This window comes from Dipodomys merriami, unplaced genomic scaffold (genome assembly GCF_024711535.1).
Source record: "Dipodomys merriami isolate MVZ:Mamm:240054 unplaced genomic scaffold, mDipMer1.0.p SCAF_21, whole genome shotgun sequence".
Lineage (NCBI taxonomy): Eukaryota > Metazoa > Chordata > Mammalia > Rodentia > Heteromyidae > Dipodomys > Dipodomys merriami.
The window spans coordinates 6,376,970-6,390,807 of NW_027203493.1; the positions used below are offsets into that span (position 1 = coordinate 6,376,970).

A 13,838-nucleotide genomic window follows, 5' to 3' on the forward strand; every position below is an offset into this window, starting at 1 on the left:
AAAAAAAGATGGAGAATATCTCCAGATAAAATCATGGAAGCTGTCTAAGCATAGAATCATGATACACCTTGAGAGTTAACAGATAGGAGGTGAAAGAAAAAAATATTACAGTTGGAAGGCACAAGGGAACATCCAGAAACAAGAACCTCTGAGTTCCATTGGGGAAAAACAATCATTAATAGAGAAGCATGCATGCTGTGTGCATAGTGGTACATATTTGTAATCATAGCACTTAGGAGGAGGATTGCTAGTTGAAGGCCACACTGGGCTACAAGAAGAGATCCTATTTTCAGAGAGAGGAGGGGAGGGAGGGAGAGAGGGAGAGAGAGAATGTGGGAGAGAGAAGAAAAAAAGACCCTGAGAACATTTCTACTTGAGGAACTCCTACTTGAGTGTCAAACTAGACAATCCCGTATCAAGTAGGAGTCTGTAGCCTGTAGTTGCTTCAGAAAGCAATGAGAAGTCATTTCTGATTTCTGATGAGGGGAGTGGTGAAATCAAAGAACTGCTTTAAGATGATTAGTTTGGAAGCATGCAGAAGAAAACTGCAGAGAGTTCAAATTAGTGTCCATGGGGATATTCTAATGAAGGCTTGGAAAAGGCTTGGAAAAAAACAATCATAGGCAACAATGGGATACCAACAATAGTCAAATAATCCATACTTGAATCAAGAGGCAGCTGTGAATGAAGAGTGGAGGGAGTGGGCGGAGAACTCATGGGAGGAGCAGCAGAGCGCAGTAGCCTGACCAAGAGCGTGAGATACTGGGTGCTTTGTTGGAATATCTTTGAGAAATAAGAAACAAAGAGGCTGCCAGAATGAGAGAACACAAACAGACCAAAAACTGGATGGTTCAGAAGGAGCCAGTGGTGGGGAAAGAAATGTTAAAAATGTTAATGGTGCATGGGACATAGAACTTGCACCTACAGAGTTGTCTAGTGCCCTGCTGTTCCATTCATTGCTTTAAAATTTCCAGCATGAGCTGGTGTGACTTTCCAGATGGACTCAAGACCTAATCTGAGGATCACAGCTTTCTAAGTCAGTTTCCCCTGTACCTGAGCCCAGTAGGCCAACCCTCAGTAGAGTTTCTAGGGATGCAGGCATGACTGATAGAGTCCCTCGCTGCCCTTTGACTTCTCGTGCTCTGAGCTCCATAAAGGCTCTGTTCTCTGAGACAGTCCTGCATCTCTCCCCGCCCCCACCTCCACACACACACCCCCACTGACCCAGTTGCTGTAGAAGAGTTCAATCTCTCTGGACTAGACCATCTACTTCCAGAGCACCGTGGCACTAGAGAACTTGGACCTTGTCCTATCCCATAAAGATGTCCCGGGGAATGGAGAGGCAGAATGGGATGTGGGTACCCCCAATTTCCCATCCCTGCTCCCTAGGATGCTTCAAGGCGTCTATTTCTCTTCCCAAATCACAGTCCTGCTCACGAGTCGGCGCATGGCGTTCTTCATCTCAGCATTCCTGAAGGAGTAAATGACCGGGTTTAAGAGAGGCGTGACCACCGTGTAAGAGACAGCCACGATCTTGTCAGCAGGGAGGGTGACACAGGGCCTCATGTACACGAAGGAGCAGGGTATGAAGAACAGGCCGACCACGGCCAGGTGAGAGGCGCAGGTGGACAGGGCCTTGCGCCGCCCTTGGGCCGTGCGGCTCCGCAGGGAGCTCAGGATGACCGCGTAGGAAGCCAGCAGCCCTGCAAAGCTGACCACCGAGATGGAGCCGCCGTTGAGGATGATGAGCAGGCTGATGAGGAAGGTGTCTGCGCAAGCCAGCTTCAGCACCGGGTGGACATCGCAGAAGTAGTGATCAATCACATTGGGCCCACAGAAGGGCAGCTGGAAAATGAGAAAGGTCTGCCCAACGGAATGCAGCAAGCCCCCAGCCCAGGCTGCTCCCACCAGGAGGCCGCACACCCTGCGGTTCATGAGGGTGACATAGTGCAGAGGCTTGCAGATGGCCACATAGCGGTCATAGGCCATCACGGTCAGCAGAAAGATCTCCGTGCCACCAAAGAAATGGAGGAAGAAAATCTGTGTGATGCAGCCCTGGAGAGAAATGACTCTCTTCGTGAGGAAAGAATCGAAGATGAGCTTGGGGGCTGTGACAGAACAGTAACACATCTCTACCAAGGACAGGTAGCTCAGGAAGAAATACATGGGGCAGGTGAGTCCTTTGTTGGCTGTGACAGTGACTACAATGAGGCCATTGCCCAACACAATCGCTGTGTACAAGAGGAGAAATATCACAGAAATGACCTTCTGCACATTCTGGTTCTGCGAAAATCCCAGGAAAAGGATTTCAGTCACGTTGCTTGCCGCAGCCATGTTTTAAAGCGCAGAGGCTGACTGCCTAGAAATACAGAAATCAAAGCTCTCCTTAGTCGTCAGAAACATCAAGCCCTGAGGTCTATTCTCACTCTGCTTTGTCTTGGGTTCCCTCTCTGCCTTGATTTTTCCCCCAAAGCATGGCTTTCACAAACCACAGGGCTAAAACAACCAGCATCCACTGCTGGGGATTACAGTCAGGATGCAACTTGACTTTGAAGAGTTTTCTGTGATCTAGGAATAGTCATTAACTGTTTTCTTCCATAAAGATGACAAATTTTGCTGTGTGATTTTATTTCAACCTAATTAATTAACAGTTGAAATGATGCTCTGTCTTGTTGTTTCTCACTATACATTTCCCTTCTCCATATCCACCTCTAAGGACAGTGGCGGATGCCCAGGGCCTGTCTCTGTCCCTTCTTACTTTTAGCCTCTTTCTGATGTCTGGCTAGTTTCACAAGCTGCAGTACAATGGTGCTTGAGAAACTTCAGCATCTAATATAGAAAATTCATTCCACCCTGCGTTGCAAAACTAATATGATGCTGTTTCACACACTGCTTCAAGACACTGCAGAAATAAGAGATGGAAGAAGCATTTACACTCCTTCAGCTCAATAAGAGTTGTTTAAGTTCAACTAAGAGCTGTCTGAGCCTTAACAAGTAACAATCTCTCTGTGCCTCAGTTTTCTAACACACCAATCAAGCATGATTTTATCCCCCTGATTATTATGACCTTTCCCTACAAAACATACATAAACACATACACACACACACACACACACACACACACACACACACACCATGACCACCTACCCATGGTCCTCCTGTAACCAGCTTATGTGTCTGTGTTTCACACATAGGATGTTTAGCAGGAGGCAGTGAGAAAATTTCACTCTCTTGGAGAAAAAAATGTCTACTAACACCAGCTGAGTATTTTCTGTGAAATTTAGCTTGAAAGTAAATGTGATTTCTATAGTTGCTTCTAATTTGAGGTATCAAAGACTTGTACCCTGACCAGATTTTTAAGAAGAGTTTTAATCTTCAGATTTAGAAAAAAATAGTTTTATCTTTACCCAAGACTATTAAACTATTTAACTTTTAAAGTTAAAATTTGAATGATTTGAAATGAAAGAAACATATAAAGAAATCAACAATTATTGATCCTATATAAAGTGAAATGTGATTTGATATAATTTCTAAAGGGGTCATCAGAGTGTTTAGCTACTGACTTTTGCCTACAACATCTAAAGTAACTTTAGTTCTGTTTTAAATGGTGGGGCCAAACTAGAGATTCTGAAAGCTAAGTATTGTTATCAGACAGCAAGTTAACTGGACAAAGGGATGGGAAGGGGAAACAAAGGAGAAGGCAACAATGCTTGATGAGAAATGTACTCATTACCTTGCCCATGTAATTGAAACTCCTCTGTATGTTATTTTCACAATAAAAAAATTTTTAAAAACAGAAAAACCTAAGGTAGGGATGAACATACAAGCTTAAGATAGACTAACCCCAACATTTTTCAAATCTCTAAAGTAAATCTGATCCCTCACTTTTTGATTTCCTGTTTGACTTTGCCTATCATGGAAATCTGTGTACTGTGAAGTTTTGCAAAATGAGATTTGTCCAATGAGCCTTTCCCAGATTTCCTTTCTGCAAAGATACCCTGTCACAGACAAATCAAATACAGCTACTGCCCCTTCCAAGTTCCTCTTCTGAGCAGAAGAATTGCCAATTTTGAAAGAAAAGTTATGAGTTCCTCATCCTCCTGAAGAGGAATCTGGGACCCAAAATCTCATAGCTGGTTGGTTCAGAGCCAAGATGAAATTCAGGTTTCATAACCTCTGCTTAACACTTGCATCATAGCTCATTTCATCCATTGATTCCTCTCCCTGATTCTCATTCCATAGAGACCTCCAAAAAGGAAGAAGTCTACAGAAAGAGGAAAGGATGTCTAAAAAAAAGACAAAGCCAAGCAGAATAGTATTATTATTATTATTGCTATTATTATAGGAGAATGCATAAGAAAAGTAATAATGCAAATAATGTGGTCGAACTTCAATTGTCTACAATATCTACCCATAAAGTATGTGGAGCTTAGAGGCCCTGAAAAAGAGGGCATGCATATTAACTCAGATAAGCTAAGATGACAGATAGATAGATAGATAGATAGATAGATAGATAGATAGATAGATAGATAATTTGCCTTGGAAACTTGGGAGCACGCTGTCACCAAAAATTAATTCTTCTCCAAGTAGTTCACAAACATCAGTGAGATCTCTGCAGTGGAAAATCATAAGTCCTTAAAGATTGCTTAAGTGTCTCACATCCTCTGTGTCACCTTGCACAGATCTAGAATGCCATGGGTGTCTGTGAGTGGTTTAAGTATAGATCCTGAATCAGCCATCTGTTACTGTACCTACTTCCAAAGCAAGGTAATCCTCTAAACAACACAGGGCAGGCTGTGTGAGTGATGATTTAAAAAAAAAAAAAAAAAGATCAAGCTCTTCTTTGTGGAAATAATTGAGTAAACCCCAGGAGAGATGTAGTGAATGAACTTACCTCGAATGTGGTTGGATCCCTTGATTCTAACCTTATCTTCCAGATCATTTGTAGTCATAAAACGGATTCATTTGTACCAAGTCTCCCCAAGAACACATAAAATAATTCCATTTTTTAAAATCTAAAAACAAAGTGGTCAAAGAAATATAAAGAGTGTGTCAGTGTTGGCTGGTCTAAAACTTATAGATCTTGGTTCAATATTTCACCTCAGGAAAAAATGAGGTGTCTTTTATTTCTTTGCACAGCACTAGGAATCAAACCCAGGGTCTCACCCACACTAAGCAAGCTCCCTGCTACTGATCCACACCTCCAAGCCAAAATTTGGGTTTCTCCATAGGCTTTGATCCATTCCTGCTCATGTGGGCCTCATACATTTATTTCCTCCACAGAAGTTCAGCTATAAGAAGTTCTTAGCCAGATCCCTTGAATTTCTTAAAAGAATATTCCTGAACTAATATCATACTTATTCCACTCTAGCAGCTTAAGTGGGAGAGCAGTTGAGGGCTAGCCTTGAGCACAAAAGCTCAGGAACAGCATGCAGGCCCTGAATCAAGCCCCAGGACTGGCACACAAAAATAAATAGATAGATAGATAGAGATATATAGACAGACAGACAGACAGACAGACAGACAGACAGACAGACAGACAGACAGACGGACAGACGGACAGACGGACAGACAGACAGACAGACAGACAGATAGACAGATAGATAGATAGATAGATAGATAGATAGATAGATAGATAGATAGATAGATAGATAGATAGATAGATAGATAGATAGATAGATAGATAGATAGATAGATAGATAGATAGATAGATACAAATGTTTGTTCCACTCTGGCCATTTACCAGTGGGCTCTGGTGAAAATGATCATCACATCTGCTCTAAGCAAGCAGTAAGGCAACTTGCTTGTTTTACCAGATAGTCTTTTGTGTGTGTGTGTGAAAATACTGCACAGAAGGGTTACAATTACATGGGCAAGATAATGAGTACATTTCTTATCAAGCATTGTAGCCTCCTCCTTGTTTCCCCTTCCCATCCCTTCCCATCCTCCCCCCTCCCAAATTAATGAAGTAATATCTAAGGTCTGGCCATCAGCTGACTGTGAGATGTAAGAAAGGTTCTCAGTGTGGAAGAATGTATAGCAAGAGTTACACCAATAAAAGTTACCAGTGCATTTGAAAGGTCTTCCCATCCATGACAATGGAGTCAGAACCTGCTCCACCCATAAAAGACACTGCTGAGTGCCAGTGGCTCACACTTATAATCCTAAATTCAGCAGGCTGAAATCTGAGAATCACCTTTGATACCAGCAAAAAGCTGCTAGGGGAGATGGGGCTCAAGTGGTAGAATGCCAGATATGCACAGAAGCAGCCCTGAATTCAAGTTGAGTAACGTACAGAAAGAAAAAGAAAGAGAGAGGGGAGGGAGGGAGAGAGAGAGGAAGGAAAGAAAGAAGGAAGGAAGGAAGGAAGGAAGGAAGGAAGGAAGGAAGGAAGGAAGGAAGGAAGGAAGGAAGGAAGGAAGGAAAATAAAAATGTTGATAAATGCTAAGACTCACCAGGTGATCCGAGTGCTGCCACTTCTGTGTGACAATTCCAGCACTTTTGTGACTTCCTAACTAGGAAAGTTGCTGGGGGAAAACAGATCAATTTGGGTTACCCTAAACCTCAGGAAAAGGAAAAAACATGGGAAATGTTTGCTGGACTGAGCGGCTTACTGCATTTAAGTTGTACAAAATGGAAAACAGGAGAGAGTTCAATCCCCTGAACTAGCGTCCTCTGTCTGGAGAGGTTGTTTGGGGAGTTTCTAAGAAGAACAAAAATCAGTTTCCCTGTTGCTTTGTTCAGAAGTTAAGGAACTTCTCTCTCTCTCTCTCTCTCTCTCTCTCTCTCTCTCTCTCTCTCTCTCTCTCTCTCTCTCTCTCTCTCTCTCTCTCTCTCTCTCTCTCTCTCTCTCTCTCTCTCTCTCTCTCTCTCTCTCTCTCATTAATCCAATTATAAAGAGAAGACTTCTACTCACACCTCATGATTGGCCCCCTGCTGTTCTGGCCCCAGAGATTTTACTCTCTAATCTCAAATTAGTGATAGAGGAGGCTCCAACCTTGCATCCCCTCAGGTCACTGCTAGGTCCACAATTGCTGGCCATTTCTGCCTCATACTTCATTGTATCAATGGTGTATAAAATCAGTGAGCTCCATGAGGACTTTAATCAAGTGGGTTTGGACCACCTCACACACATACTTTGGACACCCCTAAATCACAGAATGCACGTTACAGAATGGCCTTCGAGCTTATTTTGTGCACCTCATTTACTCTAAAGATAGGAAAACAGCACAAGAAAAATAAGCCTGCCTTCATGTTGCTAGCATGACTAAACCAACTCCTAATTCCTCTTAAAAGGGTCTTACAAACTGCTCATTCTTTAAAATGGAGGAATTTTGCCACATATTCTTTGCACATGATTTTCATGCTCAGGGCATCGGAGAAACTAGCTCTACAGACTTACTCTGAATGGTTTCCTAAGCAACCGCCTATCACTCATGCGCATTCCTGTGTCTTATTTTAGCAGTTTTGATGGGCTTCATTATGCATGCCTTTTTCACACACACATGCATGTGACATGCTTCAGTCCAGCCCTCCATCACCCTATCCTTCTCCCCTTCCTCTGCCCCTCCCCGCTCTTGTTGCCTTTTTATTTATTTAACTAATTTTTTATTATTATTTTTAAAGGAGTTGCCATTGAGCAAAGCAGTTTATGAACACAATATATCTTGATCAATGTCTCCCCTGACAACAGTCTCACCCATCCTCCCCTATCCACCCCTTCTTTACTCTTCTTGCTTTGGTAAGAAATACATTGGGTTCTTGACTACCTTCTCCCTCTCTTCTCCTCTTCATTTGAGAGTCTATTTTTATATTCTTCCCTTTTTTATTTTTATAGACTTTTATTTTTATTTTGTATATTATATTTATATATTTATTTTTCATTTTTATAGCTTCCACCTATGAGAAAAAAACATGCAATATTGTCTTTCTGAGGTTTGCTTGTTTTCACTAACGTAGTGATCTCCAGTTCCGTTTTCCTGCAGATGATAATTGTATTCTTCTTTTTGAATGACTTTTACTTCATTGTGTATATACCACTTTTTCCTTTATCCATTCATTTGTTGATGCATAGCTAAGTTGATTCCATTGCTTGGCCATCATGAATAGTGCTGCCATGACCATAGGTATACAGATATCCCTACAGCCGACTGACACTCCTTCAAATATATGCCCAGGAGTGATATAGCAAGATCGTTATCATGTCTTTGATTTTTCCAATATCCCACATGTAGTCAGAACATTCTAACATAGTAACTAGTATTCCAGTTAGAAAGATAGGGGAATTAGGTCTTAGGAAGGTTAAGATAATTGTTCAAATCTATAAAATTAATAAATCCCTTTATTGGATCAAATTGAGATGTAATCACCTGCCCAATAAGAATATGTGACCAGTGTCTGGCATCACATTAAGAAGCAAAGAAGTCTAGGCCAGTACAACTCAGTAGTAAAGCATTTGCCTAATGCATGTAAAACCCTAGGTCCCATCCCCAGAGCCACAAAAATATGGGAGGATAGGAAACTGAACTAGAATGTGACCCTATTTGCATCTGCTTCTGCTCTGGGTAGCAATACTGCATCTCCTATAAATTATGAAACAATGTACTGACCTGATACCATCTTCTCAACTATAGTCTCCAAGAAACACTGTAAGGATTTGAACTCTATTTTCACACATTCTTATTCTAAAAGAAAACTATGCCATATTCATTGAAACACTTTTCACCATAACCAAGATGTGGAATCAGCCCAGATGCTCCTCAATGGGCAAAAAAAAATTAAGAAAATATGGTATATATATACACTTTACTCATTCATCAGAATTATATTGTGCTATGTATAAGGAAATGGAAATATTTGGGAAAAAAATTATATTAGGTACACTAACTCAGGTCCAGAGAAACAAAGATTGTATGGTTTCCCTCATTTGTGGTAGAGAGAATGTGCCTATAAATCTATAAGTAATTAAGTTGTAAGTGGTAACAAATGTATTAAAATGTATTACCTGGGGCTGGGAAAGTGGCTTAGTGGTAGAGAGCTTGCCTAACATGCATGAATCCCTGAGTTCAATTCCTTAGTACTGTTTAAACAAAAAGCCAGAAGTGGTGCTATGGCTCAAGTGGTAGAGCGCTAGCCTTGAATAAAAGAAGCTCAGGGACAGTGCCCGGACCCCGAGTTCAAGCCCAGGACTGGCAAAAAAAATGTATTAACTGAAGAGTGGTAGACTTCATAGAGATCTCATATAGTGAACTTCCTTACAAGAGTTAATGCTCAACAAAATAAGCACTAGGAAATGGGTACTAGCACTGGGGGAGTGGGATCAAGGGGAAAGGGGAGAAAAATGAAGGGGAAAAGTGGGGAGAACACGGTCAAGAATCCATTGTATGAACCACAAAATTAAGAAAGGTAAGGAAATGGGTGAGTCAAAAGGGGGTGAAAATCTTGAAGAGATGACACAGCTCAAGATGCATTGTATACAGATACTGTGATTAAATGGCAAATATTTGAAGACTGCTACCTGACGCTCTTTTCTCTCTAGAAAGCCAATGAGTAATTCTCTTGTTACATGATATTCTCTGAAACAAACACAGTGGAAGTTTTTAAATCAGCAAATTTACAGATTCAAAGTCAGTCATTTCATCTACAGAATTTTTCCCTGGCTCGTGTCAGTTACGTAATTCAATCCAGATGAGTGGCCCTCTCATATTGCATAAAGTTGTTGAGTCTTTCCATGTGAAGCAATTATGTAACCTTTCTTTTGAAGGATAATAATTCTGTAGAATGTCCTTCAATGTGAATTTCTATTGTGTTTTAGTACAGTGAGACTCTACATTCTACACTCTAGGTATGCATAGCAGAGCGAGGATGTTGTATGACTCTTCAGTGTGTCAAATAAAGAGGTATATGGCACCAATTTATTTTATTCATGGTGATGGTCACTTCAATAAATTATATAAAGTATAAACATAAAGCTATGTTATAGAGCTATAAAGTACCATCTTTAACTTTGTGATTAATAAGGATATACATTGAGACACCCTTAAACATTATTTCTCATCAATAAAACAATAGAGAACATGGGGAGAATACAGTCATAAAATCCAGTGCATACCCACAAACTTAAGAAGAGAGGAATAGGGGAGGGGCAGGACAGGAAAGAATGGTGAGAGGGGTGAAATGGACTGAGGTGCACTGTATTTGTAAACAGATTTCTTGAGTGGTAACTCTATTGTACTGAAGAGCCAAAGTAACTCTATTTTGAGATTAACCCCACCATCTTGTGCTAGGCTGCTCTCAGAGTAAACCCAAGAGAGAAAAAGCAATTCTCGGAAAAACTGCAGGTTGCCATCAACCCTGCCCACCTACCCTTAAGAAACAGAACAATTGCCCAAGTGTTCCAGAAACAGGACATCATGGTTTTGCAACCATGGAACCGTCAAACATGGACCAATAGTTCAGAAAAAGGGCAATGCAGTTAGGGTGGACTCAGACCTCAGTACATGGGCCAATAAAAAATGACTATGCAATCCTTATAAATGTTAACCAATCATGTAACTGCTTGTGTGGAAATCCCCTAAACCTGTTTGTTCAATGCTATAAAAGTGGTGCTGATTTTGTGCTTGGGGCTTCTTAGCGTCCCTTTACCAAGTGCGCGGAGGACCAAGCGCAGTTTATTTGCAAGTTTGCAAATAAACAACTCTTTTGCTGTTTGCATTGGTTGTGGTCTCTGGTAGTCTTTCGGGGTCCTGAGTCTGTGTACAATGGCACATATACTTAAAGATGATAAAACTATAATGAAAATAAATTCAAAACAATGACAAGTATTTAATTCAGTCAAAAACGCATTAGTAGCCTGGGACTGGTGGGTCACGCCTATAATCCTAGCTACTCAGGAGGCTAAGATCTGAGGATCACAGTTCAAAGCCAGCCTAGGGAAGGAAAGTCTGTGAGACTCTTATCTCCAGTAAACCACTAGAAAACCGGAAGTGGCGCTATGGCTCAAGCAGTAGTGCACTCCCCTTGAGCTGAAGAGCTAAGGGATAGTGCTCAAGTCCAGAGTTCAAGCCCCACGACCGACCAAAAAAAATTTAATAAAGTAAGTGATTAGGTATAATACTGTGCATGAAAACTTTATGCTGTAAAACACAGTAAACTTAAAAATGACCAGATCATATGTATAGTAAGATGTTTTACTGTGATAGTTAACACAGAATTATACATAGTGGCAGGAAGGAAGGAAGGAAGGAAGGAAGGAAGGAAGGAAGGAAGGAAGGAAGGAAGGAAGGAAGGAAGGAAGGAAGGAAGGAAGGAAGGAAGGAGGGAGGGAGGGAGGGAGGGAGGGAGGGAGGGAGGGAGGGAGGGAGGGAAGGGAGGGTCTCAAATGGCTTGTTATGGTCCATCGCCTCCATGAGAAAATAAAATGAATAAAATTAAAACAATGGGAAATCATATCATTTAGAATAAATCTAGAGCAAATATGTCCTGTGCATTTTCCTCCTAACCATGATACACTTCCACTTTAAAACACAACAGCATTCATTCTAAACCCAAGGGCTAAAGATCCCACTCAGCTTCTATTTCTCATCCACTTTTAGGGTTCTGATCCACAGCTTCTTCATTGCCTTCTTCACTTCCGCATTCCTCAGGGAGTAGATGATGGGGTTCAGAAAGGGAGTGATCACTGTGTAGAACACCGCTACCAATTTGTCCACGGGTAGTGTGGCAGAAGGCCTCATATAGATGAAGACACAAGGCACAAAGAACAGGATGACCACAGTGACATGGGAGCCGCAGGTGGAGAGGGCTTTGCGCCGCCCCTCAGCGCTCTGAGTCCTCAGGTGCCACAGAATGACCACATAGGATGCCAAGAGGACCGCAAAACTGACCACAGACAGGGTGCCCCCGTTGGCAACGATCAGCAGCCCAATGAGGTAGGTGTCTGCACAGGCAAGTTTAAGCAGGGGAAGGATGTCACAGAAATAGTGGTCAATGATGTTGGGGCCGCAGAAGGGCAAGTGGAAGATGAGAAGGATCTGAGCAAAGGAATGCACAAAACCTCCCAACCATGCTGTTCCCACCAGGACTGCACACACCTTCCGGTTCATGACGCTGGTGTAGTGCAGGGGCCTGCAGATGGCCACATAGCGGTCATAGGCCATCACCGTGAGCAGGAAAATTTCAGTACCACCAAAGAAGTGCATGAAGAAGAGCTGTGCCATGCAGCCCCACAGAGCGATGGCTTTCCTTTCAGCCAGCAGGTCTGAGATGAGTTTGGGGGCCGTGGAGGAGGAGTAGCAGATCTCCACAAAAGACAGATGGCAGAGGAAGAAGTACATGGGGGACCCCAGGCTCCTGCTGGTGGCCACGGTGAGCACAATGAGGAGATTCCCCAGGACCACCGCTGTGTACAAGAGCAGAAATATCACAAAGCAAACCTTCTCTACCTTCTGGTTAGAAGAAAGTCCCAGAAATATGAATTCAGTCACATTGTGGATGTCAGCCATGTGGCCACCGCTAAGAGGCAGTAATTTCAATGGGATGCCCTAAAATGATATAACCAAAAGACTCCTCTATGAAATGGGTAAGTTACATTGATCTCTCTTGCACTTGTCTCTGACTCTGAGAGGATGGTATTGAAATATTAGTAAGTGTTGGTAATGTTTAGGAGAAAGAACATCCCAATAATGCAGTCAGCAAGTGCAAATGTAATCATTTGTGGTTGGAATAAGAGGGAGATAACAAAGCATCAAGTGATAGGTAGATTCCTACCAGCGTAATTTGGTTGGAAGAACAAAGTTCTCAGGCTTTCCATGTGCACTTCAGCTTCTCAGGAAAGCTGTGCTGCTGTGTCTTTCTTGATACTCACCACCCATCACAAACCTGATCTCTGTCACAACTTATAGATCCTACTTCTGCCTCCCATCAGAGATTGGCCTTCCACACAGGGTTCCTGGTCACCTCAACCATTACCACATTCCAGCTCAGCCTTGCACAATTGTCTTCTTTACTGCTGCCCTCATCTCCTCCAGGAAAGGACTAATATTGGTCCACAGTTCTCCCTTTTGCTCCAGCATGTCTTCCTTAAGACTCTATCCTTCAAACACCTCTAGGCATCAACCAGTCTGCTCACTGTCAGATTTGCAGACTGCCCTGGTCCATGCTTCACTTTGACCAAAGTATCTCAGAATGGTGCTTATCTACACCTTACCTCCTACAGTAATACTCCAAGACATCTGAAGCCAGGAGCCAGATGATTTCCTTTCATACTAAAAGCTAACCAAATCGACTAAGGTGATTAAGGAACATGACCTCATGGGATTGTCATCATTGCAATTACAGACACAAAGAGGACAGACACCAGCCCCAAATGGTTAGGTCACAGGACAATTCTACCTCGGAGCCAATCACAGAAGAGACTGCTAGCAAGAGCCTAGACTCCCCATATTTACACTCGAGTTTCCCCAGGGAGGATTTACATGATATCCAGAAACAAAGGTACTTTCTCCAAAAAAAAATGAAAAGAAAGAAAGATATTTCAACTTCTAAGAAACTCAGAGGCCAAACTATAACAGGCAAATTAATATCTACCCCCAGAGATAAATTCCAGGTCTACATTTCCTTGGATTCCTTCCAAAGACAGGAAACTCATCTCCTCCAGCCATAGGCCCTCAAGTCCAGTGGCTCCTCTTCTCTAAAGATGTTTTGGAATCTCATTCTGAACTATAATGGCCTATGGGGCCACCTGTCCCACTGAGGGCAGAGATGTCATACCACTCCATCTCCAGGGCTCACAGAATGACTCCAAATGCATTTAGGGAACATCACTGGAATAGAGGAT

The 13,838-nt window shown here is 42.3% G+C and overlaps 2 protein-coding genes across 2 annotated transcripts; both read right to left on the reverse strand.

Annotated features, from left to right (window-relative positions):
• Positions 1 to 1,404: 1,404 nt before the first annotated feature.
• On the reverse strand, positions 1,405 to 2,334 carry Or4x1 (olfactory receptor family 4 subfamily X member 1). The gene has a single exon (XM_070032026.1). The coding sequence runs from the start codon at positions 2,332 to 2,334 to the stop codon at positions 1,405 to 1,407; it is 930 nt and encodes a 309-aa protein (XP_069888127.1).
• A 9,240-nt stretch (positions 2,335 to 11,574) lies between these two features.
• Positions 11,575 to 12,504, reverse strand: LOC138833732 (olfactory receptor 4X2-like). Its single transcript, XM_070032027.1, has one exon. It carries the CDS (start codon positions 12,502 to 12,504, stop codon positions 11,575 to 11,577), a length of 930 nt encoding a protein of 309 aa, XP_069888128.1.
• Between the last annotated feature and the right edge of the window lie 1,334 nt (positions 12,505 to 13,838).